Below are 26,624 nucleotides of genomic sequence, written 5' to 3'. Positions count from 1 at the left end.
AAGCAGTGAGAGCAGGGCTTATGGCTGGCTGCAAGTCCATACCCTGACTCCGGGTCTGAGGTGGTCAAAGGTCAGATCCATGGCCTCTTTTCCTCTAGCAGCCAGCAGGAAGCGAGGGGAGCCCCTGATCATCTCTGACATCAAGAAAGGCAGTGTGGCACACAGGTAGGAGTGCCCTGGGCACAGGGTGAAAGAAGTAGCTAACTGGGTGGGGGGTACGGTCCTTCACGTGCCAGGCTCCTTCCCGTCCCCCACCCCTGCTTATGCAGGACTGGCACCCTTGAGCCAGGTGATAAGCTGCTGGCCATCGACAATATCCGCCTGGACAGCTGCCCCATGGAGGATGCCGTGCAAATTCTGCGGCAGTGCGAGGACCTGGTGAGACTGAAAATACGGAAGGACGAGGACAACTCTGGTATGGCCCCAGCCCACCCTGCCCCATCTCAAGGTCCACCGCCCAAGCCAGCAGATTTCCAGCTTGTAATTCAGGGCTCCCTCTGGCCAAGTAGGTAGGGTGGTGGCCTGGCTGGTGGTGGAAACCCCTTGAATGAACAAAGGCAGGGAGGAGCAGGACCACAGACTGCTCACTTCCCTGGGGCTGCTCTGGGGCCCTGTGAGGTTGGTGGGAGTTAGAGTCTGAGACACTGCCTGAATCATCCACGCTCAGCACAGAGCCCAGCAGAGGAGACCCACAGGGAGCAGCTGTGGGCAGATGGCGTGGGGCAGGCACCGAAGGAGGGGTGCCCTGCTGCACGGGTGGGTGTGCGAATTGTGTGAGTGAATCATCAAAGGCCTAGACATCTATCTGAGGCCAAGGAGACACCAGTGAGTGAACTGCATAGAATGTAAGAAAAATGATAGAGGTTGGGAGGCAAATGGGAAGGGTTAAGGGCTGTGGCCACCAGACAGCAGGTCCCAGAGGGGCAGCTGCCAACACCCACCCTGGAAAAGATGGTCACTTGTGGGCATATTCCTTTTTTTTTTTTTTTTAAGAAAACCTGGAAATCTGATTTCTTCCTATCATCATCACTATTATCAGCATCGTTGTTGTTATTTCGTTGTGTGTGGAATCTGTATTTTAAAATGTTTGTTGCAAGTTTCTTGTCTTTTTTTAAATGGTGTCTGAGAGCAAGAAAATATTTCTGGCAGAAGATGGCCTCAGGGTTCCCAGGTTCTGCCATCCTTGGTCCTGGCATGAGTGGGGGTGTGAATTAATGAATGGGTGAGCTGGTGAGTGCACCAAGGCTTCGGGACTGGGGATGCCCATCTCCTGGGCCCTGCCCCACTGGACCCGCCCCGGTGGTGCCCCTCTTGCAGATGAGCAGGAGACCACGGGTGCCATCAGCTACACGGTGGAGTTGAAACGCTACGGGGGCCCCCTGGGCATCACCATCTCGGGCACAGAGGAGCCTTTTGACCCCATTGTCATCTCGGGGCTCACCAAGCGTGGTCTGGCTGAGAGGTGAGCTGGGGTTCTGTGGGGAACACGCAGGGTAGGCCAAATTAGATTCTGACCTTTGTTCCAACATTGATGTGCTGGGTGACATGGGGCCTGGCCCAGCCCTGTCTGAGCCTCACTCCGCAGAGGCAGGCCAACCCTAGGCAGACCTCCTGGCTCCAGGTAAGTGTGGGATAAATGTGCATGAAGCCCCCTGCTCCCACTCAACCTGGAGAGTCCAGGTTTCTGGGAAGTCAGCGCTGCGAGCCTTTCTGGAGCACCTTCTGGGTGCCCTCTCAGTACAGGGATGTGTCCCCAGAACCTTGTCCCAGCACGGCCTGGGGCTTTCCTAAGGCATTAAGGGGTACCCTGCTGTCCTCTTCCCTAGAAAATGTCCCCCAAACTGTGGCAACTGGGAGGGGCCTTGAGAAGGGGTGTCCCAGGCTGTCCATGGCCGGGAAGCGCGTGGATCTGGGGCCAGAGGTGGAGCAGGTCCCCCAGGGTCACAGGGAGGTGACCCCGTGTGGGTAGGTGGAGCTTTGCCGGGACACCGAGAGGAGCTGGCTGTAAAGGGAGAGCCTGGCCTGGGCGGCCTGGAGGAGGACACAGCGCGGGACTGGCCACACCGCCTGGGGGGCGGAAGGAGGGGAGGAGGTCGGCCAGGATTCTGGGGCTGAGGCTGGGCAGGAAGGCTTCCTGTGTCCCCGCTCCTCGAGCGCCCCCTGCTGGCCACCCGGCAGACTGCAGGGGTCCTCGGGGACTTCTCACCTTTACTGGGAACCTACTGTGCGCCAGCCGGGTCTCCATGCTGGGACCCCAGACAATCCCTCCTGCCTTCGCTGGGCGGATCTAGCTTGGCACTGTCCAACTGCAGTATAACGGGAGCCACAGATTTACCTCTAGCTTCCTAGCAGCCACATTAGAAAAGTAAAAAGAAACTAATAAAATAAATCTCAACTATATTTATTTACATATGCAGTCAATGTAAAATTACTACAAAATATTACATATTCTATTCTTCATACTATGCCTTCAGAATCCAGTGTGTATTTTATACAGTCAGCACATCTCACCTTGGCCCAGGCACATTTCAGAGTCCAGTGGCCACACACGGCCGGTGGCTGCCACAGGGACAGGACAGCTCTGGCTGACTGAATCCGCCAGTCCCTGGCCCTCCGTGAGCTCCCACCTGGGGGCCTCCTGCCCCACCCCCAGCATCTCCCGCAGCCCTGTCCTGGCTGCTCCCCGCTATCACTGTCCCCAGCCCACTGCCCAGAGAGACCCTTTAATTGGTCAGGGTGAAGGGCAGACATCTGCATTTTTCAAAAGCTCCTGAGGTGATTCTAATGGTGTCCAGGTAGAAAACCACGGGCCAGGGCTTTGTTCCTGTCGGGCCTGATCAGCCCCTCACACCCCAGGTGATTATGGGCACCCGGTGATTATGCTTGTTGTCTGGGTGTGGAAACAGGCCCAGAAAAGGGAAAGGCCACCCATGGATTTCTGCTGGAGGGAAGCATGAACCCCTTTTGCCCATTCATCCATCATTTATAATTTGATAAACTAAGTAATATCACCTCCACTTTACAGATGAAGGAACAGAGACTCAGGGAAGTTAAGTAACCGGCCCAACGTCACATAGCTAGTATTTGGCAGCTAGTATGTGGGATTCAAACCATGCTCACAATTCATGCTTGACGCTGGTTCCAGAACCTAACTTTAGGGTCAGGCAGGATAATCCCCTCCTGGTCTCTAGACTTTATACCTCTATTCATGCAACCCAAGTTCACCCTTGCTGCTGCTGCTTTTTTTTTTTTTAAGTCAGCTTTAACTGAGGTCAGCCAGGATTGTGCCATGGGGTTCCTGACTTTCCTGAGGGCAGAGCCCCATTCTGAAGCCCTGAGTGTCTGACTCCCATTATTCTTGCCCTGTGCCCCTCCTCAGGACTGGCGCGCTCCATGTCGGGGACCGTATCCTGGCCATCAACAGTGTGAGCCTCAAGGGCCGACCACTGAGTGAGGCCATCCGCCTCCTGCAGGTGGCTGGGGAGACGGTCACACTGAAGATCAAGAAGCAGCTGGACCGTGAGCCTCACCCCAGGCCCAGGGCATCCAGCCCTTGTAGGGAGGGAGATGCCTCTGCGCCGTGCCAGGCTTGTGTGCCTAACCTCATGGAATGCCCACTGCATCCTGTGGAGGCGGGAGGCTGCCTGGGACAGCTGAGGAGACAAGAGAGGGCAGTGATGGGCCCCGGGGTCACACAGCAGCAGTGGGGGTGTCCTCACTGCCTTCTGCCTCAGGACTGCGTGTGGTGGCGACTCGTGCCTTCCTCAGTTTCCCCGGAGTTTGTGCCCTGTGCCCCGGCAGTGGGAGGAGCCTGCACTTGAGGGGCTTCCTTCTCATCATCTGGGCGGCGGTGCTGCTCACCATGTGACTGTGGGCTTGTGGTTTGGCCTCTCTGAGCCTCAGTTTTGCCATTTATGACAGGAGTTTTCTAATTAGGGTGCCAGCTCCCACATGTCAGACTGCCCAGCAGCAGCCCCTGGGGCTCAGTGCGTTAGAGTTCCTCTGGCAGACTGAAGGGGGGAGACAGGCTTGCTGAGCATCCCTGAGGTCAGAGGCCAGTGGCACTGACACCCTCCTGTCCTCGTAGGCCCCCTCCCTCGCCGCAAGTCGGGCAGCCTCAGTGAGACCAGCGATGCTGATGAAGACCCACCAGAGGCCCTCAAAGGAGGCCTGCTGGCTGCCCGCTACTCACCCGCTGTGCCCAGTGTGGACAGTGCCGTGGAGTCCTGGGACAGCTCGGCCACAGAGAGTGGATTTGGGGGCCCAGGTAACATCTCAGGGCCCTCAGGCAAGCAGCATGCTCTCTCCTGACCACCCCAACTGCCAGGCCTTTGCAGGGGCTGTTCCTTCTGCTTATCCTCCTCCCTCCTCCCAGTGGAGTGAGGCCTCTAGGTAGTGGCCTTGGGGGGCTGTCAGTCCTGCTCCCCACTCGCTGCGTATCTGCCCTCTCTGGGTCTCAGCGTCCCCATCTTGAGCACTGGGTCACCATCTGTCAGCTCGCCCCCTGGGGCAGGGTCTTTAGCCCCCAAAGGCAGGGAGAGGGGGATGGTCAAAACAGTGAGCCTCTGTGTCAGACAGGGGGTCAGCCAGACCAAGCCAGTAGGGCGGGGACAGGGTCCTGGGGCCCCAGGCAGTAGCTCTTCTGCTGGGGGCTCAGGAGGTTGGGTGGGGGTGGTTATGGGGTAGCAAACAGGTGGCAGGGGCCCTCAGGGGACTGTAAGGCCTATCCGGGGTTACCCAGCGCAGCTGGAAAAGAGGCAGGAAGAGGGGGAGGGGAAGGCACTGAGCATACAGACGCCCAGTCTCTCCACCCCCAGGTTCCTACACCCCACAGGCGGCCATCCGGGGCGTGATCCCCCAGGAGTGGCGGCCCAGCCGGCTGAGAAGCAGCCCCCCACCCACTGATCCCCGAAGGACGAGCTATACCCCAGCTCCTGCCGATGAGAGCTTCCCCGAGGAGGAGGAAGATGAGGACTGGGACCCACCAGCTAGGTCTGTGGTGGGAATGCCGTGAACGGGGAGACGGTTCTGGTCTCCTGGCTAGGATGCGTGAGGGTAGCCAGAATGGTGGGGACAATGAAAGAGTCTTGTCTGGTGCCCAAGGAGTGGCACCTCCTGGGAGAGGAGAGGAAGCAGTTAGCACCGCAGGGGCAAAGGTGCAGAAGGTGATTGCCCTTCCCAAGTCTGCTAAGCCCCTGTTCTCAGAAAAGCAGCGGCTGACTCAGACCCCCTTGACTTGATGGCCCCCTGCAAGCGCCCTCAGGTCACAGGCACCAGCCCTGGGCTGGGGATCTGGTGGTTTGCGAAGTACTGACTTGGGAGGACGCAGCAGCCCCGCCCTGGAGGAGACTCCTGCAGAGAGCAGGTGGGGGTGGGGAGCAAGGCTGCTCCTGATCCTGCCTCGCCACCCCCTGCGCACCTCTGCTTCGGGCCAGGCTGTTCCTTCTGCCTAGGGAAAGGCCACTGACAACCTTTCTCTCTCCTCGCCGGGGCAACACCTACTCATCCTTCAAAACCCAGCTTGGGCAAGCTTCCCTGACTTCCTCAGGCAGAGGCATTCCTCCCTCCCTCCCTACCTCCCTCCCTCCACGGGTACCCACCGCCCCTGTGCCAGCCTCTAAGCTGCACTGGCTGCCTTGTGTCGACCCGGTTAATTACCCGGCTGCTGTTTCTTCTGTGTGGCACCCCAAGTTCGGGGCCTGGTGTACTTTGTGGATGAATCCTCAACCCCTTAAGAATAGGCCCATGCCTCCTCCCCTCCGTAGCCCTGCGCCCCACAGAGCCTGGCTCAGGGAATGGTTTAGAATCGACTGGAATGGAGAGACTGTCCTTCAGCCTCCCCAGTCGTCTCAAGGCCGGAGGCAGCTGGTGTCTGGGCCCCTAGGGGAGGAGAGCCTGCATGCCTCTGTAGGAGAGGAAGTGCTTTGCAAACCACAGCATGCTCCAGAAACAGCCAGGACTTTGTCGATGGCAAGTGGGTTTGTGATCTATGAAGTGTGAACGTGTGACTTATATTCTGAGACTTGATTTTAGAGCTGATAACAGGCGCAGTCAGCCTGTGATGGGAGTTAGGGGGTGGGCTTGACCCCTTCCCCAGCACAAATACTCCATCCTCTCCATCCGTCTGTGTCCTGCTGGCTCCAGCTCTGTCCCTGTCACTGTCCTGCAGTGCCACATGTCTGGGTGGGGCCAGGAGCTGTCCTCTGGGGCTACACCATGGATCTCCTTTCTGTCTGTCTGTCTGTCTGTCCGTCTGTTTGTCTCTCTTCCCAGGCATCCTGTGTCACTGCTGTCCACCCCGTCTCATCTGCCCCTGTTCTAACTGGCAACCGACAGTCCTGGTCGCCCCTAACTGCGTCTTCCCCCTATTCTGTGTCACCAACCACTGCCCCGGGGCCCCAGCACTGCCACTGAGGACGCCTGCCTGCCTGCCCGCCCGCCCACCCTATGGCCCCTCGAGTCCAACGCTGGGCCCTGAGGCCCTGAAGACTCCTCAGGCCCCAGCCCACCTGCCTGCCCACCCGCCCACCAGGAGTTGACCCTCTCTGGTTCCTACGTTGCAGCCCTGCCCCCGGCCCCGCCCATGAGGAGGGCTTCTGGCGCATGTTTGGGGAAGCCCTTGAAGACCTGGAGTCGTGTGGTCAGTCAGAGCTGCTGAGGGAGCTGGAGGTATGGTCACCCACCCTGTAGGCCTGCGTGGGGGCGCCCATGTCTGGCACACCAGTGTGTGTGCCCATGGGAGACAAGCATGCTGATGGGATTGTGCTCAGTATAATGTGTGTGTGTGCACTCACCTGGCACCCGCTATGTAGAGGTGTCTGCATACATGTGCAGGCTGCACGGACACATGTTCGGGTATGACAGCACTGTAGTATGGCACATTGGGGTGTGTACACATGTGAACATGCCTGTGTCCTCATGTGGGCATTGCGACCATGTATGTGTGCATGCATGTGAGCACGCTCATGCCTGCCCAAGTTCTGAGTGTATTTTCAGAAAATGTGGGTCCAAGTGTGCACATTCAGATGCATAGGGACAGTTTTGTGTCTGTGCATGTGCAGTACATGGACATGGTGGTGGGCATGCCCTGTGGAAACGTGTGGATGTCGACATCAGTGACAGCATGGGAGATGAGGGGCCAGAGGGGCCGAGAGGGGAGTGCAGCCCTGCGGGAGGTCAGCATTGCCCGGGATGGAGCAGGCTGCCTGGGAGGAAGCAGAGGGGTCCAGCCAGGCCACTTCTGAAGCTCCTTTGTACTCTGAGAGCAGTTGTTCACCTTTCTGCTTTTCTTCCACATTTTCTCTGCACTGCATTCTAGTTGCTTTCCTAAATCTGTCTTCCAATTCTCTTCTAGGCTCTACTTAGTCTCCTGTTTCACCCATCTCCTTGTGTTTCATGTATTTCAACTTCTACGTCTTTTATTCTTATCAATTTGCTTCATTTTCCAAATCTTTGTGGTCTTTTTTCTTAATGTTTGTTTTTCATTTTCTTAGATTTCTGCACCAGACTTACTTTAGAGCTTCCTTTGATTTCTCTATTTTGTCGTAGTTCCCAGGGTACAGAGTCATCTGTTTGTTATGTCTGTGGGCAGGTGGGCCTTTTACTTCATCCCTGTGCTCACTCTGAGCAGTGGTTACTCCCATGGGCACCTCACACGGGCTCTGTGTTGTTGAAGCATCTCCGAGGCACTTCCTCATGTTTTTGCTGGTGCTTTTGAACTTTGCAAGTTCCAGACGAGGTTTTCACATTAATTTCTCAGCTCAGTGTTTCTACTACACTATTTGTGGAAGGCACATTCTGGCCCCACGCTCCTCCAGAGGTCACGCAGAGATGCCTGGTTTCTCACAAATGGTGTGCCCAGCCTACTCCAGTCCTGGTGGCCCCCTTCTGAAGCCCTGTGCCGGCAGGTGGACCTCCTGTCCCCATTCAACTGTGCGATGCCTCTCCCCCTGCCCTCTCTTTAGCCTGAATGGTACCCCAGCTCCTAATATATATGTCTGGTTCCATGGGCCAAATGTTACATTCCTGCTCATGCCTGTCTTCAAATATTTTTCTTGTTTTGAAAGTTTTTGTTTTTTAAAAATTTAACCTACCATCAAATTCAGAGGGAGGTGTGAGCTTCCTGTATCAGCTCAGTCTGCATCTTAACATGAAGTCCTAGAATTCTACAGTTTAAGGGCTCCAAGAGCCTATGACACCTGGACCCCCTTATTCTATATTTTAATCACTCTGTTATCCCAAGATTCTGAGACTCCAGTCTTTCCTTTTGGACCCTGGCTGTCAGGCAGGTGAGGGCCAGTTGTTAGGGCGGGGGAAGGTGCCTCTGTTTCTCTCTGGCAATATCCTCTCCCCTGGTTTCCTCTGCTCCCCATCCCACAACCCGACAGCTTGGCCCTGAGACAGCTGTCATGATCTGCCTTCCCTCAGGGCAGACCTGCCCCCGATGGCAGATAGAACCTCGCACTAATAGTGGAAACCCAGACACTGTGATGGACAGGAGGATGGAATTCCTAGCTGAGGAGGTTCCTCTGTGCCCAGGCAACTGGCTAATAGGACGTGCCCGATGTTTGTCCTCCATCCCACCAATCCAGCGGCCCGCGCCCGCTGCCTGCATCTCCCACTCTGACGTGAATGAACTTCCCTCCGGGCCAGAGTGGCTGCTCTCAGCTTAAAGCACAGCGCTTATGACGCTGCTCAAACCTCCCTCTGCACGCCCTCCATTCATCTCTGACACAGGTCCTGCCCCTGCCCCTCTGTCCTTCCCTCTGTCACCACGCCTGTCCAGACCACGGTCATCTTTTGCTCCGACAACCCCATGGTTGCCGACAGCTCTGCCACCCAGCTTCCATTCCCACCTCTGTGGCCCAGTCTCTACCCAGCAGCTGGAAGATGCTCCTAAATCCATAAGTCTGTGTCTTCACTTAAATCCTTCAGAGTCTCCGGGTTGCTCTTAGGATGAACTCACCACTGCTTACTGTAATCCACAGGGCACTTCAGGGTCAACCCCCACCCCCCAGCCTCATTCCGTGCACCCGTTTCAGCTGCAGGGCCGCCTTCCACAGTCCCTGTCACAGGGCCTTTGCGCATGCTGTTCTGTCAGCCTGCCATGGACTCTTCCCTCCCCCACTTCTTGCTCATCTTTCAGACCTCAGCTCAGGAAGCTTCCCTGGCCCCTCACACTGGACAGATCCACCATCCTAGGCCCTCACCTTCCATGTACCTGGCCTCTGTGACATTTACTGCCATGTGTAATTTTGTCTTATTTAGTTTTGCAACTAGCAGGGTAGCAGAGTGGTTAAGACCCTCGACTTTGGAGCCAGACTCAGTTCAAATCTTAATCTCTCTAAGGCTCAGTGTCCTCATCTATAAAATGGAATACAAATAGTGGTGTTTGACTGTCTTGCAATATTGCAGAGAATAAAATGAGTTGTCTTACAGTACTTAGAGCTGAGCCCACACAGAGCAAGTGCTAATAATTCAGTGCCAAAGCTTAGTATTCAGACTGCTAGTGATCAGCGACCCTGCCCTGCCCACCACTGGACTGACAGCCCCAGGAGGGCGGGGACCTCGACAGCCTGCACATAGTAGGTGTCCATGGTGCTCACTGCAGACTGAGCATGCCTGAGTGAAGAGCTGTGTCCCCGCAGGCCTCCATCATGACGGGCACGGTGCAGAGCGTGGCCCTCCAGGGCAGGCCAAGCCACCGGTCCTGGCGGAGGGGTCAGGAGGTACGAGTTTCCCCTGAAGACATGCAGGAGCTGCTGCCGACACCCTTGGAGATGCACAAGGTGGGTGCTGGGCTGGGCACAGGAGGCCTGGACACACGTCCTGGTGCCATGAGGACTCACTGTGGGCTCCAAATGGGCTTTATTCTCCTCCACCATCACATAGGGATTTTGTACCAGGTTGAGCTTTCCTAAAGTCCCATCAGTTGGGTGATACACACACACACAGACACACACCTGTGGTATATACACACTAGCTATTACCAATATTTTTCTTTAAGTAGACTCACTTTTCCCCCCACTGAAGTTATTCCCCACTGTACATACATCACTACCTTAAACAAGAAGCCAGGATCTCTTGCTACCTTAGGTTACTATGTAGAAAGAAAAACACAAAGGAGGAAAACCTCTTTCCCAAGTGCCTTTAGAAGCCTTGGAGCCTCTTTAGTAAACCGGGAGAGAGCAAGTGTTAGTGGGTGGAGAAAGCATGGGCATCCCCCTGAGCCTTCCTTCTGGAGGGAAGCAAGAGGACTGAGGAACTGAGGAGGAGCCATCTGAGCCTCCCAACCCCATGACGGGAGCCTGTGAGCTGTGGGGTCTGCTGCAGGGGGAAGCCGAGCAGACACCATGGGGCAAGGCAGCAAGGCATGGGGCGGTGTGGCTGGGCAGCAGGCCAGTTGTGGCTCCCAGAGGCATCGAGTGCCAGAGCAGGGACACCGGCTGCTGAGGGAGGCTGGGGGCGGCTGGGGCAAAGGTCAGACTCAGGGACTTCCTCCTCTTCCTGCTTGCAGGTGACCCTGCACAAGGACCCCATGCGGAATGACTTTGGTTTCAGCGTGTCAGATGGCCTCCTAGAGAAGGGCGTCTATGTCCACACTGTGCGCCCTGATGGGCCGGCCCAACGTGGGGGCCTCCTGCCCTTTGACAGGGTTCTTCAGGTAATGCTGGGGTGGGGATACCACGGATGGAGTGGCCTCACCTTGCCCCAGGCTGGGCAGAGAGCCCCAATTTTACCCTGGCTGAGCAGCCTTGGGCAGGTCATCCTTCCCACCTGAGCTCCAGCTTCCTCGTTGTGCAACGTGAATGACAGCACTGTCATATTAGTCAGGTTAGGCTCGGCTATGCTACAGCAACACACAACCCCAAATCTCAGTGGATTAACACATGCACATTTGTATATTGCTTATAGTATGTGTCCACTGTGAGCCAGCATGGGCCTTGGTCTGCCAGGGTTGATGGAGGCTCCACCCTTTTGTAAATGCCTCAGACTGTGTGGCAGAGGAAATGAGCCACTGGAAAATGTGGGTTTTTTTCAGCCTTTGCCCATGCCTGTCACTCCCCTTCACAGTATTATTGGTCAGAACCAGTCACGTGACCTCACAAGCTGCAAGGGAGCCTGGGAAATGTGGGTGAGCAGATGGAAAGCTATGGGGTCTCCCGGGGCCACCTTTCCTACACCCCAACTACTTTTGTTTCCTTGGTCTGATTTCCACCATATTTGTGCTGAATTTACTAGATATTTGTTTTCTTTAAATTGATAGAATTTTTCAACTGAAATTTATGTTAAAAGGAAACTTTTCATCTCAATTAGGAATGAAAACTCAGCACCCCTTGCTTGACATAAAAGGTCAAAGTAAAATACAAATAAAAGGGAAACAAAGCAATGTCACCAAATTGTGGATGGGAAGCTAAGTGTGTGATCTGCTCCTTTATGTCAAAAAAGGGAGAGAAGCAGGTGTTAGAGGGATGTGAAGGGTGTGCTAGCAGCCCCCTGGAACTTCCACTTTGATAAAACCTACCTGACCTTCTCTAGATTGACCCTGTGTCTGTGTCTGTGCATTTTCGGAAATCCCAGACTCCCGGCCACCTCAGCCCAGGCTGAGCTGATTCTGGCCTGTCCCCTTTGCTCTGCATGGTGCAGGTCAACCGCGTTCGCACGAGGGACTTCAACTGCTGCCTGGCAGTGCCACTCCTGGCTGAGGCGGGTGACACCCTGGATCTGGTCATCAGCCGCAACCCGCTGGCACAGAGCAGCCGGGCCCCGCGGGCACCAGGCCCCAGCAGCCCCCGGATGCTCTGAAGTCATTATATGGTCTGGTACGCCTGGGTAGATCCTGGCTTCCAGACCTGTAGCTGGGCTCAAGAAGTGACCACCTACTCACCCATCTGTCCATGCACCAGGCTCTGAGCCATGGGTGGGATTCTCTCTTCTCTGGTTCCCTGGTAACTGGGGTGCCCGGCAGTGAGGTCCCTGCCTCAGCTGGAGTGACACTAGGTCTTTCTCCACACTGGGTCTCCAAGATGCACAGAGGTGCACTGCCCAATGGGGGTCAAGACAGGCTGCTCAGCTCGGAGAAGAGGAGGTTTGGGGATGGCCCCAGGTCCCTTTTGGGCCTCCTTGGAAGGATGTATATTGCGGGGAAAGCACAGCTCAGGGTAGGGAGTGCTTTCTCCCAGCAAAGCTATGGAGCTGGAATGAGCTGCCAGGGAGGAGTGAGCTCCCTGTCACAGGAGGTGAGCAAGTGAGGCCAGATACCCACCCAGCACAGTCATAGACTGAGGGGTAAGGCATTCTGGTGATGCATCCATGTGGGCTCAGGTGGTTAGTTTCTTGACGGGGAACATTAAGGGTGAGGCTGAGGAGCCACCTCACCAGACAGCCTCCTGCCACTGGATGCCACTTGGGGATGTAGCTCAGCCCCTTCCCTTCTCCAGGATTCTGGGTGGGGCTTGCTAAGTGGGTATCCTCCCTTAGGAGACTATAAGCTGGGCACCTGGAATCCCAGGCCATGCCAGCTCTGATTCTGCAAGTAAGTGGTTCTTCCATTTCAGCATCTGGTCTGAGGCCTCTGTGATTTGAGGCTGGGCTCTCGGCCCACTGGGTCAGCTCAGTGTCAGGTTTTGGGCTCTCAGCCCCTCCTGGTGGACCCACTTGAGTACCCCCCTCTCAGGCTGGGCTCCCCTGTGGGAGAAGGAGTCATTTCGGAACAAAAGACCCAGGAGTTTCCATTCACCTGCCATTTCAGTGAAGGTGGAAAACCACGGAAATAAGATGTGTAAGCTGATACAGCTCCTCTCCAATGTACAGATCGGTGAAGGAGGAGAAAGAGGGGGAGAGAAGCACAGAGATGGAGAGAGAGACAGGCAGGCTGGGAAGATGGGCCATCCTCTCCCATGACAGTGTCCAAAGGGGTCATGACAGCAAGTTTATTCCCACTTGAAATATGGAAGCACCAGCATCCCTTAAAATCACTTTCCACAGATCAGGAACCCTTTTGTCTTTGAGAAGGGCACAGGTGGAGGTGGGCAGACAGGATTCAGCCAGGTGTAGGGATTTGCTTTGCCCTGACCTGCTGTTAATGGGGACTCAGGAATGCAGGGGGCAATGGGGTCCCATAGAGGACCCCAAAATACATTTCTACTCAAGAGACAGGACAGGAAGTCAAGGATCCTGTTCTTTTTACCCTGGGTCTCTGCTCGGTTGTTCTTGACCCCCTCTGGGTCTGACCCCCTTGGGACCGTCAGGGGTGGACAGTCTCTGAGCAGGTGTGTGTCTCCCTGTTGTGGCCAGAACCATCTCTGCCCGCTGAGGCCCACCCTCTCCCTGAGGGCCTTTTTCCCTCCCCTCTTTTCTCCACTCCCATGCCCTGCTCCTCCACAGCCTCCCCCAGAGAGCCCTTTGTGCCATGGCTGGACAGCCCAGAGCCTCTGCTGTCATGGACTCCTGTGTAAACATGTGCTGCAGAGTGAACGGGCACTGCCTACCCATCCCGGGAACCAAGCAGAAGCCAAGAGCCCTCAGCTCGGAGGTGGGGACAGCACAGCAGAGACATGGTGCCAGCCTCAGCTGTGTGACCTTAGGCAAATGGCCCAGCCTCTCTGGGCTTCTGTCATGTGACAGGGCTGGACAGGACTTCCAGGGCCTCTCTGCTTGGGAAAGCTACATTGGAATGTGGGTGAGGAAAGATGCATTCCTGACCCTGACCAGCGCCCCCCCTCCTCTGGCTGAGGCCTCTGCCATTCCCCCAGATGTATGCAACCAGGCCCAGCAGGGGACCCAAGTCATGCGGGCCTTCTCATATGCAATATTTCTTCTGGCTTCTCATGGGGATTGTTCATCCCAGACTTGACATTTCCTAACAGCAGTCCCCAGTGAGCATCCTGCCTGCCTATGCATTTTGGGTATAGCCCCTGCGACGTGTCCCTTCTACCCCCTAAAAGCTGTATTTTTCTGTGGCTGAGATTAGAGCATATTCCTTGTAAAGTATTTTTCTACATGGGGTTTTCTTAGGACTCTTGGGAAGGACAGTATGCCAAGTGGGCTGCACTGCAAAGGCCTGGGGTCTGTGGGGCCCACGTGTAAACCTGTTCCACCAGGAGCTGCAGTGACTTGGGAATTGGGGGTGGGGTGCTGTTGAGATGGGTTTTTTAAAATAAAATTATTTAAATGCACCAGGAGTAAGGTGTCTCCCTTTTTTTTAATCCTAGGCTGGCAAGTCAGCTTCTGTTTGGATAGCATGACATCTCACCTGCTTTTGATTCATCAATTTATTCATTCGAAAAAGCTGACATGTACTATGCATGACTCTAGAGCCATGAAAATGAACACATTAGAATTGTTCACGGCTTGGAATAGGGTTGGGTGTTGTTTGGCAGAGAATATGCCTTGGAAACAGTGAATGTGAGTGCTTGCCAGAGACGAACTGCCTCTGCCCCCTGGGCGGGGACCCCAGAGGCTTCCCGCTCCCGAGCCTGGGGCGGGGTCTGGGACGCAGGGCCACTGCTCTGACCGAGCTGGCACCCGCCGCGCCCCCCGAGGCTGTCGCTCTGGTTTGTATGTGACGATGTTTCCGTTTAGATTCTGAACTTGGAAGTGACTGTTTACATGGCACAGTTTCGGTCCAGATGGGGCTGGGGCGGAGGCCTGTCCGCACTCAGGATTGTAAAGGGGGAGTACCTTCCCCTGGCTCAGAGAGGAACACCGCCCCGCACCAGGCTCTCGGTCAGGCCGGTCGGGGTTGTCCGAGCCCCCGAGCGCCCCCAGCCTTCGAGCACGCTCCCTCTGCTCTCCCAGTCCCCACACATCCGACACCAACCACTGCAGCGGCCATGCGGGACCCAGGTCACCACCGAGGGCTGCACTTGTGCCCCAGCGGGGAGGAGCGACCTGGGGGTACTTCCCCCGGAACAAACCCTCTGCGAACCTCCAAAAACGCTCTTGGCACTTCCGGCAAGACGCGAGGGCGGCCGGGGCTGGGAGGTCTGGGGTGTCCCACCAGAGCCAGCGGGGGTTTCCCAGCCTCCGGGGGATGAGGGTGGAGAGAGGAGGGAAGAAAAGCCCCAATCCCAGGTCTCACCCGCTCACCCCTTAGCCTTCACCAAATACGCCATGCTTCCCTCCCACAGGCAGCTCCAAGCTGCCAGCTGGGGAGCCCCAGGACCTGACGGGACCCCATTAGGGTGCAGCAGACCCACCCGGTGAGGTGGCAGCCCTGAGATCCCAGGCCCTGCTGGGCCGGGTCAGGCCTCCTCCTGGGACGCCCCAGGTAGGACTGCAAAGACACCGGAGCCTGTCCCCACCAGCCCCATGGGGCGCCCCCGCTCCTCGTGGGTAAGTGGCTCTGCCAGCCCTCCGAGGGTCCCTCTCACCACCCGCCCCCCCCATCTCAGAATGAAAGGTGGGATTCTGCTCTATGCGAGAGTTTCCCGGCTCTCAGCATCAGATTCTGCTGTGGGGCGTCCTCCTGCTCAGTCCGCCCTGTGATCTGAGGCTGGGTCATGACTCGGGCACCACTCCTCGTGGCCGAGACCCGCGCAAGGAGGCGTCTGCTCCCAGCCCTCCTCCTCCAGCCCCGCTGGGTCTGGCCAGCGGCGGGCCCCTCTCCCCGCCGTTTGCTTCTCCTCGAGCCAGGTTGGAAGGTACTACACCTTTAACATGGGTCTGCCGTCCCAGGAAAATTCCACCTTGCGTTTTCTCGGGCAGAACTTTCTGCCAGCTACACAAGCACCGAAGAATTGCTTTTGAAAATGAGATCTATTGCTGGCAAGGTCAATTCAAGTGGTAAAAGTGTTTTGACAATCTCTAAATGTATACATAGTTATTATGTAAAAAAAAAATAAGAAGAAAAATTTACCAAGTTCCCATAAAACACATCTAATTCAGTATGAAAGCTCTGCCTCACCCATGGGTTTTGGTTTTTGTACAAAATCTGCCCATGGGTTTTGGTTTTTGTACAAAATATCCCCAAATCAGAACAAAGTACACATATGCACAATACCGTAGACACACACACACACACACACACACACACACACACACACACACACAGAGTAACATTTTCTGTGACAAAAAAAAAATCCTAATGCAAATGTAAAGCTCTGTAAACCTGGTCCTATGAGAATCTAAGGTTAGTAAACAGCAGGCAGGCAGCCCCTGCGGCCGCGGCCGGGTGGGCTCACATCATGGTCTCCACGACGATGTGGGTGGGCTTCAGGAGCAGGCCATTCGCAGTGACGCGGGAGCTGGACGGCGTAGCCCCCTTGTGCTCCACGGCCCAGCGGTTGGGCTCCCTCGGGGTCAGCAGGTACTTGAGTCTCTGGAGAAGGAAGGACAGGAGCAGGGAAGAAGTCAGACAGCCTGGCTTCCCTCTTCACCTCGACAATCTAACCGCTCCCGGGCCTGCCCGTGTGCTGTTTGGCCTTTGGTGAACTATTGCCCTCTCTGGGCTGCCCATTTCACCCACTGACAAATAAGGTTGTTGGACTAAGGTGCTCCTGAGGTCTCTGCAGGCCCTGAGGCAGGCCAGAATTCCTACCGGTAGCTTCCTGGGCCACCCCCTGCTTACACACCTCAGGGACAGGGGGGCTCACACCTCCAAGCACTGACTGCTTTCTCCCGTGGAGCTGAAACATGCCTCCTGTGTTTCCTGTTGCCCGATTTCTCTGACTTGCAAAGCAGCCCAGCTTCTGCAGTTTGTACGCCTGAGGCTGGGTGACTGTCCTCAGCCTCCCATAGCTCTCACCTTGCCAAGGAGGAAACTCCAACTCCTCAGCTGCCCCCAAGCTGCACTTCCTTCCTCCTTGCAGATGGGTCTCCCCCATTTCCCTGCAGGTACACAGTCCTCCCTGCTGACGGCTGTGGACCACTGCTGGTGTCTGAGCGGCACCTCTGGACGGAGGGAGGCCAGAGGATGGGCCCCATGAGAATCCCCACAGCACTTCCGGGCAGGGGCAGGTCGGTCCTCCCAGCTGGTTGCCTTGACCGTGGGATCAGTGAGGGAAAGGACCCCCTGTCCCTGGATGCCCAGAAAACCCACAGCATAACTGGAACTCAGACGCAGGGCTCCTGTCTGCCAGCCCACCTCCTGCCCAGTGTCCACCAGACTTAAACAGGAAGCATTTAAATAGCAGTTAATTAGGCAGTGGATCAGAATGCCAAGGGGCACCTCTATTAGTCATCCCTTGTTTCCACTCTGAGGTTCCTACTTGCTGCACATGAAGCAGTTATGCCAACCCTGCCTTTTGTGAACCCAGGCATGTGCAGTCTGCGCTATGCTCAGGTCAAGCTTATTCCAGCAAGAGGACTACCTGCATGCAGAGTCACAGGCGTTTGCAGTAAGAGGCAGTAGGCAGGAGGGTGGGGACAGCGTCTGCTGCAAATGTTATCATTAGTAACTGCGAGCCCTGTGCACACATAAGGATGATGTTATAGAAGCATCTTTAATAGGGGGACTAGAATTGAAGTGGCAGTGTCCCTAACTTGATCAGTCCACAAACGCTAGTACCCATTTCCCCTTCCGGACTCCTGACGTCAGCTTTCACCTGCCACACATGATCTTCCCCCCAGGGACCCAAGTATGCCATTCCTCACCTCCGATCGGGTCACAGCACCAGCTCCGTGGAGAACCAACATCTACTGGGCATGCTGGAGGCTGGTTCACTTCTTCCCACTGAGGCAAATCTAGGAGCATGCTGACATCTGGAACATCCACAGCTGGGCACCCAGTAGCCAAGTGCATTCAATGCAGGCAGAATGGGGCATTTCTACAGCAAATGCAGCCCTTCTAAAGTCCCACCTACCGCTTGTACTCATTTCTGGGCCCCTTCCTTTTAATCCAGTCATCCTCCACATGCACTGGGTCATGCTCGGTGTCTTCTAGTGTGTGCCAGCAATCTAGTTTTCTCTCTTTTTTCTTTTATATAGCATTTATCAAGATACCACTTCACACCACATAAAATTCACTGCTTTAAAGTGCACATTTCGGTGGCTTTTAGTCTATTCACTATATGGTACAACCATCACCATGATCTAATTCCGGAACATTTCTACACTCCCCCCAGAAGCAACCCTGCACCCATTAGCAATTAGTTCAGATTCCTCACTCCCCCATTCCATGGCAACTATTAATCTACTTTTTGTCTCTATGAATTTGCCTTTTCTGGACATTTTATATAAATGGGATCATGCAATATGTGACCTTCTGTGTCTGGCTTCTTAGTGCAATGTTCTGAGGCTCATCCTGTTGTAGCTGATGCCAGGTCACATTCCTTTTTGTGCCAGAATAGTGTTGCATTGTATGGATAGGTCATATTTTGTTTGTCCATTCATCTGTTGATGGACATTTGGGTTGTTTCTGCTTTCTGGCTATTGTGAGTTGTGCTGCTATGAATATTTGTGGACAAGCTTTTGGGTGAAAATGTTTTCAGTTCTCTGGAGTATGTACCTCAGAGTGGAATTGCTGGACTTACCATTAACTCTATATTTAACTGAGGAACTGTCAGACTGTTTTCCAAAGTGGCTGCACTACCAGCATATGAAGGTTCCAGTTTCCCCATATCCTTGCCAATATTTGTTATTTTCCATTACAAAAAAATTCTAGCCATCCTAGTGGGTGAGCATGGTATCTATTTATGGCTTTGATTTTCATTTCCCTGATGACTAATGATATTGAGCATCTGTTCAGACAGCATTAGTTTTGATCACCACACAATGTGGAGGACAATTCATAGTCTTGGGCTTGAACATTTAGCAGCCAGACTCAAGCTTTGTCTTTCTTTGGCTATCAGCTGCCACCCCCAAGCTGCTCTTGAGCAGAGCCCTTAACTTCTTGGAAGCATCAGATAGATCCCTTCCAGTCAAATCAGTGCTTGTTGTTAATCAAAATTCTGGTTGAAGTGTTAGAAACCCACTTCACACTGGCTTGAGCACAAAGAGGGATTTATTGTCTCTTACCTAATGAAGCCCAGGCAGTGATAGCTTCAGGTATGGCTGGATCTAGGTGCCCAACAGATATCATCTGGAAGCTCTCTGTTGCTTTCAATATCAACTGTACTTTCCTCTAGGTCAGCTTTATTCTGTGACAGACTCTTCCCTCTTGGTGGCAAGATGACAACTTCAAGCAGCCCCAGTTTCACTTCTTTTTAGTTAGCAACAAGCAGTGAAAAGGGACTTCTCTTTTCCAATTGATCCAGGAGGGTCCCAGGCTTGTCTCTTGCTGGACTAACTTGGTTCATGAACCCATCCTTAAGCCACGATTGTGGCCATGGCAATGGAATTTTGCTGGCTAAGCTCGGGTCATATCTCCATCCTTAGAAATAGATGTGGGGTCAGGTCCTCCCACCAGGTGGTCTGAGAGTAAGGGAGTGGTGGCTCCCCACAATAAACTGAGGTGCTATCACCAGAAGGGAGAGTGGACATAGGACAGATAGATACCACATGTGTCCACTACACCCCTAGACCTGGCTGTCAGGGGCTGTCCCTCTTCCTGATGTCCCAGCAAGACACCTGCTGTAGCATCAATAGACCAATAGCTGGGAACATGGCTCCGTGAGGACAGTCAGTGAATGAACAATTGGGAGGCTACAGGTTCAGGGAAGAATACACAGACGCCTCCGTAAACTCACTTTGGCTTGTCCAGCACTGGTTGTGAGAAATAAATGGGCTTCCGCATTTATTCCCTCACATGAAGGAAATACCAATTCTTTATGACAAAGCACCTCTCGCAGTGAGTCTCCCTAGAGCTGGTAAGAGTTGGGGTTTGATCTGGCTTTTGTTCCCTCCGGATTTTTCTTCAAGTGGCAGGAAGCAGCACCCCCATCTGAAGAAGCCTCATCATCGTGGTGGCAGCAGGCTGACTCACTTGCTCAGCCCTGCCCGGCAGGGCCCCTCAGTTCTGGTTAGGGGCCGCGTGCATGAGTGTGCATGCACCGCCACAAGCCACACCCACCCACAACTCCACAACACTGCCTCACATATTCTCAATGCCAACCAAACACATCCTGCCTGAAGTGAGTGTAGCCCCCTACGCCTGGGGCTGCCAACAGAATCCGCTCTGCAAAGGCTTGGTTCTTAGACAGTGGGGTGTGAACATCTTGCTGACGTTATAGCACGTCTGCCCCACACACCGTCTCGGCCGACACGGAGCCACGCACCTGCCGCAGGGAAGGTGGGCGTCAGTGCAGCAGATGTTGTGTGCTCTGTGAATGCTTCAATATGTACTCTCTGCCAAGGGCGTTTGTTGCCCAAACACAGGACGTGGGGAGGGGGTGGGAGGGGGAGGAGGACAGAGCGGGGTGCTCGAGTCTTCCCCAGGCTGTGGCTGCCTGACCTGGATCCCAGCCTCGGAGGAAAACAAAAGGCTACCCTGGTTTTATTTTTTAAAACAAGCTCAGGAAGATATTAGAATTCATTATATAGAAACAAACAAACAAACAACACGTGGGCTGTGGAGTCAGAGAAACCTGGTTTGGGGTCCCAACTCTACCATTTAACGTGCTGGGTGAACTTGGGGCACTTGTTCAGCCCTAGGAGCCTCCTCACTTGTAAAATGTGTATCTCAGAGGTAGTTACTGCAGAAAGTTGTAGTCAGAGAAAGTTAGGTTGGTGATTTCTTAAACTGGAGGCAATGTTGGATGTTATTTTCTTTATTTGAGCTTCTAGGGTGGTATGTGAGGGCAACTTTGCCCCGATAATAGATACCATGAACCTCTTCTAGTTGCCCTGGGTCTCAGTTGCCTGTCCCTGACTTTGGCTTGCCCACAGGGGTGTGTCCATAGATCCTCTCCTCTGCAGATCCTGCCCCATCCCGATTTCCAGGTATCTCTGGGCTTGAGGGGAAAAGGTTTTATGTTGCATAGTATTTTTCTGGTAGTAAGTGACAGAAAATGAGAACTTCTTGATTCATATAATTAGAAAGTTCAGGGGCATATCTGACCTCCAGAGCAGTTAGAACAGGGGCACAAACAGGTCACCTGTACCTGATTTTAGTCTGTCTGTGTCTTTCTTCTCCACTTTCTCCAAGCTGGCTCCATTCTCAGGCTTTCCCTCATGGTCACAAGAAGGCTGCCAGCAGCGCTGGTTCATGTCCAGCCTAAAAAGGTAAGTCTCTATCCTGGCATCCTCAGTGAAATCTTGAGACATTCTGACCAGCAGGCTCAGGAGACCATGAACCAGGCAGGGTACCCTGAGGAATGCACCACACATGACCTGGGTCATGGGCTGACCTCAGGTGGGCAGCCTTGCCTGGCCCACAAATGCAAAGCACCTCCTCAAATAAAAATTGGGGGTTCTTGGTAGCACAAGAGAGTGGGAGGCTGGCAAGACAAACTGCATTCCAGGGAATGCAGCATTGAATCTTCTCATTGGTGCTCTTACCTGGGACCTGGTGTCCCTGTTCTGAGCACTGGCCCATGATCCAGATTAGCATTGGAAAGTAGAATTATCACTACCTGCTTGGCTGTTGTGAGCAGTCAGTGGGTCACAGAAGTAAATGCTTAGCTCATTGTGCGGAAGCAATGCCTTAAGCAACCAAAGCCATTTCCATCTCCTAGATGTACAAGGAAAGCAAGTTTCCTGCCTTCCTGAAGATAGACTGAGAGTTAAAATACGTAGAGCACCACTTGAGAATGGACTGATACAGGTGACTTGCTTCCAAGGAGTAGGTTTGCGCAGGGTTAAGGATGACTTAATGGTGGAGAAACATGACAAATCCTGCCTCACACCAGGCCAAGTTCCCGTCCATGATGAGTCACTTCAGTCTCACACACCTTTGATATAAGAGGATGAAGATGCTGTTTTACCCTCTGGGGTCTTCCTCCCCCAAACCCATAATCCAATCAAACTTTTGATAAAACTATCAGAGAAATCCAAACTGGGGGACATTCTATCAAACACCCAGCCAGTACTGCTTACAACTGCAAACCATTTGTTTCTGAGAAATGGTTACAAACCAGAGGAGATTAAGGAGACACAATAACCAGATGTCAACATGGCATCCTGGATGGGCCCCTGGTATGGAGAACAACATTGTAGAAAAACAGGTGAAGCCCAAACAATGTGTCGAAGCCCAAACAATGTGTCGAGTTTGTTAACAGCGATGAACCAGTGTGGGTTTCTCGGGTGGGACGAGAGTACAGTAGAGCTTAATGTAAGATGTCAGCAATAGAGGAATGCAGGTGGGATCTCTCTGTACTAGCTTAGCAACTTTTCTAAAAAGCTAAAACTTCTAAAATGTAAAAGTTTATTAAAAGAAAAAGAAAGTATATGTAAAGCATGTAGCACAGCTCCTGGCATATAGCAGGCGCTTCCCCAGGGTCCAGAGTCAGGGGTCATAAGAGGATGTCTACTTGGCCTCTCAGGCACACACCTGTCCTTAAAGCATGGACATCCTGGGAATGCCTTTTGTTTGTGTCAGCAGAAGTATGCAAACAGGAAAACATTCTGGCAAAAATACCTTTTCCCAACCAGGCAGCCGAGGAATCCTGTTAAACCCTAAGTCAGACCCACCTGGTGCATCCTCTGCTCCACTATGTTATGCAGTAAGCGGCCTGCAGAGTGCCAGGAGAGGCCAGCACCCGGTCCCTCCTCCCTGGACTTCCTCCTGACTACCCTTCCGCTGCCTCCCTGATGTTACCGGACCATCAGGCACCTGCCAGGCCCACCTGCCAGGCCCAGCGCTGTCGGCTGCTCTCCCCCTGCCCCCGCCAGGAGCAAGTGCCCTCCTTTCTGACCCCAGCCTCCCCATCCCCCTCTCCCCTCCAGCTGCCCTGAACACTGTCTGGTGCCCTAGCCCTGCACTGCACCCTTTTCTCCCAGGGTGTCTGGATTTCACTCTGTTCCTCCCCAGCCACCGTCTCACCCTTTCTGCTCCAGCCTGTGTCCCACCCTGAATCAAACCAAAGTCTCCTCACTCCCATTCGGGGGGTGTCACAGCGCCCCACCGAGCAGCCTGATGCGGGCCGGGGTGCGCACACAGAACCATCTCTGCAGCCAGGTTCTCTGGCTGCTCTTCGCCATTTCTTAGCAACACCTGAGGCAAATGCCACCCGTCCTCAGCCAGGTTATAACCCAGGGCTGTCTGGGCCGGAGGTCTCGGATCCCCTCCATGCCCCCGGCCTTGTGGACCTCAGAGTGGTCCCCTTCCGGACTGGCACTGGAGCCTGTTCTGGGATGAAATGTATCCCCTGCCCAAAAAAACTCCAATAGGTTGAAGTCTTAACCCCTGTATCTCAAAGTGTGACCCTGCGTGGAAATGGGATTGTCAGCAGGTCTAATTGGCTAAAGTAAGGCCATACTGGAGTCAGGTGGGCCCATAATGCGATGTGACCTCATAGGAAGACGGCTGTGTGAACACGGAGTAGTCGTGATGGCCAAGAGACACAGGGAGAGGAGGGGAGTGGACTGATGTGCCGACAAGCCGAGGCCCACAGAGACTGCCAGCAAACCAGCAGAAGCCAAGAAAAGGCAAGGAAGTTTCCCTTGCCACCTGCAGCAGGAGTGTGGCCCTGCCCGCACCTTGAGGGCAGGCTTCAGCCCTCCAGAACGTTTCTGTCTAGGCCACCCCTCTTGGCCCTGGGAAACTAACACAGGGCCAAAGGGGGGATCAGGGGACAAGGGCAAATGCCTTTAGCCTCTCCAGCCTCAAGTTTCTCTGCTCTTTCCCACCAAATGGCCTTCAGGGCCCTCAGGGATCCGCCCTACCTGGGGACTGCCAGGGCCAACATGCCCCATCCTGGGGGTCCCTCACTTGGCATCAGGCTCCCTCTGCCTCCTCCCAGCTGTCTCCATATATGCGGTGGGACCAGCATGGGGTTGGACACAGTAAAAGCATCTTCTCCTGCTCTTAGTAAGCTGCTGGGTGGAGGTGGGAGGGGGCAACTCTCAGGCCCCAATGGCTGGCAGTTTTCTTGAGCCTGTGGGACTCAAGTTCTACTGTGACCTTTAACACTGACTTCTAAGCTGCCAGAAAGGCCCACTCACCATCCCATTACCTCGTATTTGCCAGCTCAGCTCCAGGCCACCACATGATCCTTATTCAGTTCCCACCAGCACTGTCAGGCCCATTGGCGTTCACCTGGCTGGTCCCTTCTGCCTGCAGTGACCTAATGACAGGTCCCTTCTGCAGAAATATTTTGGGACCAGCTCCTATAAAAATTCCCCCCCTTCCCCAGTAGTGTTGAATGGATGACTGAATAAATGAATGAATGCAAAGTTAACATAATCTCAGATCCCCCGAGGGAGGACAGTGTGAGGCCCTGAACTAGGCTGCTGGGGTTCAGATCCTGGAACTAAGACTAGCTGTGTGACCTTGGACAAGATGCTGAACTTCTCAGTTTCCTCATCTACAAAATAAGGATAATAACAGCACCTATTCCTGAGGTTGGCGTGGGGATTCAATGAGATAATGCTAATAACAGATTTTGTGCCTGATGCAAATAAAGGTAAGCTTTCTTCATGACCCAGGGTACAAGTTTTGGTGTTTTTATGCCTCATTCTGTGCCTGTGCTTAGGATCTAATGTCCTTAGGTCCAACCTAATCATTTTTCGCACATTAGATTTGACTGATTAATCCACTGCCGAGTAATTTATTATCAGAGACAGGGTGCTGGAGACAGAACAAAGCTTTAGATGCTGTACGTTGGACACAAGGAGGAGAGACACATTTTTAGTTTTAGGAAACAGGATATGTAGAAAAAATTTTTTCATGTGCCAAAGCGGGGCCTGGACCAAATTAAACTTCCTGGCTCACCACCAATCCAGGCATCACTGTATCAGCACAGGCTGAATCAGCCTCTTGTTGGACAATGGCTGCAGGGCCTCCTTTAAAAATAAGGGCATGGCTTGTCGGCCAGACTCACAGGGAAATAATTGCTGTGTGTTTCAGGAGGTCTCTCCCCCTTTATTTAAAGCACCTAGGAGATTTGACACACAATTAAAATCCACTAAGAGATGAGAAGGAATAAGATAATGGACCTCCCGCCCCCACCACCTTGGGACCCAGCAGGGGTGAGGACACACCTGAGATCAAAACACTGTAAAATATGCAGTGTCATAACACAGGCTGTTTCGAGCCCGTGCCTTCTGCTGCGAGAAAACTGGTGCTGAGCAAAACTATTGATCCTGCAAGTGATGTGTGCAGTGGCACTTTTCAGCTTGCAAACCCTTTCCATGGTCTGTATCTCAACATCCTGTGCCCAGCTGAGTGAGGTCGCTGAGACTCAGAGGGGTGACGTGCTGTTGTCAAGGTAGCTGCAGGGGTGCGGCTGAGACTGAGGCCCGGGCTCCTCGGAGGAGGAAATCTTGTGCTTTTCAACCAGATGAGGGGATCTCTGTCCTCCCCTCTCTTCCAGAACAAACACAGGCCCACATGTAGTGCGCTGTGGTCTGAGATCCAGGTCAGAAGATGACACCTGAGGAAGAGAGTGGCCTGGTAAAGAACATAAGGGCTGTGGCCTCAGTGTTTGTACCTGGGAGAAGAAGGCAGTTCCAGATAGACCCCGACATTTGGAAAGCAGTCAAGGAAGAGGAGAATTTGAAGAAACAGGGTATATGAAAAATCACTGGTGTAAGATTAAGCTCTCCCTGCTTCCCCAGACCTTGATGTGTGTGAGGGCTAAGGGGATAAAGGAGGCTCACTGGGTTTTTCTTTGAAACTTATTTATTTTTTCTTCATAATTTAAATGACTTGGAAGGTAATTAAAATCAGCTGGATGCTGCTCCAGTGAGCATTTGTGATCGGAGCATGGTACAAGCCCGCCTAATGAACACGGGGCCGAGATCAAAGGACCCTGACAGGCATGCACAGGGAAAGCTAACCTCTCAAGGTCCTCTGGGCAGCCACAAACAACTAAAATCACTTTCTGTCTGTCTGCCCAAGATCAGAATTCTGACTGGCATCATTGCCAGCGGCTAGCTAGGCAGGGAAACCAAAGTTCATGGTTTCCAGTCTGTCTATTGCTTTTCCTTGCCGCCTCTTGCCTCTGTTATAGAAATTCTCTTCTAGTCTTTTCTAGGTGAAATCAATCTATATTGGTTCCCCAAGTTACAAGTAAATGTGTGCAAATAATTAACTCAATGTCTTTGACTCAATTCTTTAACTCAGTTCTTCGGCTCTAAGCTCCATCACCAGCTAGCTGGCAAATGCCCTTTGACATGTCATTTAATCTTTTGGGCCTTACTTTTTCTCCTCTGTAAAATGGGGATAATAGCTCCCATCTCTGGGATTCTGGCAAGAATTAAATGAGGTAATCCATGAAAAGAGTTACACACATGCCTGACATGTAGGAATGCTGTGGCTACAATCATCATTTGTATCAGTTTCTAATTGCTGCTGTAACAAATTAACCACACATTTTGTGGCTTAAACCAACACAAATGTATTCTCTTACGGTTCTGGAGAAGTCTGAAATGAGCCTTCCAAGGTGTGGGTAATACATGTGTTTAACGGGGCCTTTAACTCAGTTCCTGGCACAGAACTCCTAATGATAAAATGTATCATTGGTATAAAAGGTATCTTCTGGTATGTTAATGAGGTGACTTTTGGAAACCCTCTATGGTTGGGTTGCTTGCAAAGAGAACCAACCATGCGATTATGAGGTTGGACCTTTCAGCTTCCCCCTCTT

The 26,624-nt window shown here is 53.4% G+C and overlaps 1 protein-coding gene across 14 annotated transcripts in view; it reads left to right on the top strand.

Annotated features, from left to right (window-relative positions):
* Positions 1-14,183, top strand: part of GRIP2 (glutamate receptor interacting protein 2) — a 94,293-nt gene extending 80,110 nt beyond the window's left edge. For 4 of the 14 annotated variants that reach the window (XM_073231092.1, XM_073231085.1, XM_073231088.1 and 1 more), the window contains exons 15-24: positions 99-165; positions 270-415; positions 1,318-1,462; positions 3,380-3,519; positions 4,088-4,267; positions 4,818-4,992; positions 6,564-6,669; positions 9,648-9,788; positions 10,517-10,663; positions 13,387-14,183. In XM_073231092.1, the coding sequence (XP_073087193.1) occupies positions 99-165; positions 270-415; positions 1,318-1,462; positions 3,380-3,519; positions 4,088-4,267; positions 4,818-4,992; positions 6,564-6,669; positions 9,648-9,788; positions 10,517-10,663; positions 13,387-13,623 (1,484 nt within the window). In that variant the 3' untranslated portion in view covers positions 13,624-14,183. Of the gene's footprint in view, positions 1-98; positions 166-269; positions 416-1,317; positions 1,463-3,379; positions 3,520-4,087; positions 4,268-4,817; positions 4,993-6,273; positions 6,455-6,563; positions 6,670-9,647; positions 9,789-10,516; positions 10,664-11,646 lie in introns of those variants that run through there. The other 10 variants (XM_073231093.1, XM_073231087.1, XM_073231099.1 and 7 more) reach the window with 4 other exon arrangements.
* The last annotated feature ends 12,441 nt before the right edge of the window (positions 14,184-26,624 follow it).

The sequence above is a fragment of the Manis javanica genome, chromosome 3 (genome assembly GCF_040802235.1).
Source record: "Manis javanica isolate MJ-LG chromosome 3, MJ_LKY, whole genome shotgun sequence".
Taxonomy (NCBI): domain Eukaryota; kingdom Metazoa; phylum Chordata; class Mammalia; order Pholidota; family Manidae; genus Manis; species Manis javanica.
Note: the sequence above shows the minus strand (reverse complement) of the source record. Positions and strands in the feature narration are given on the sequence as shown.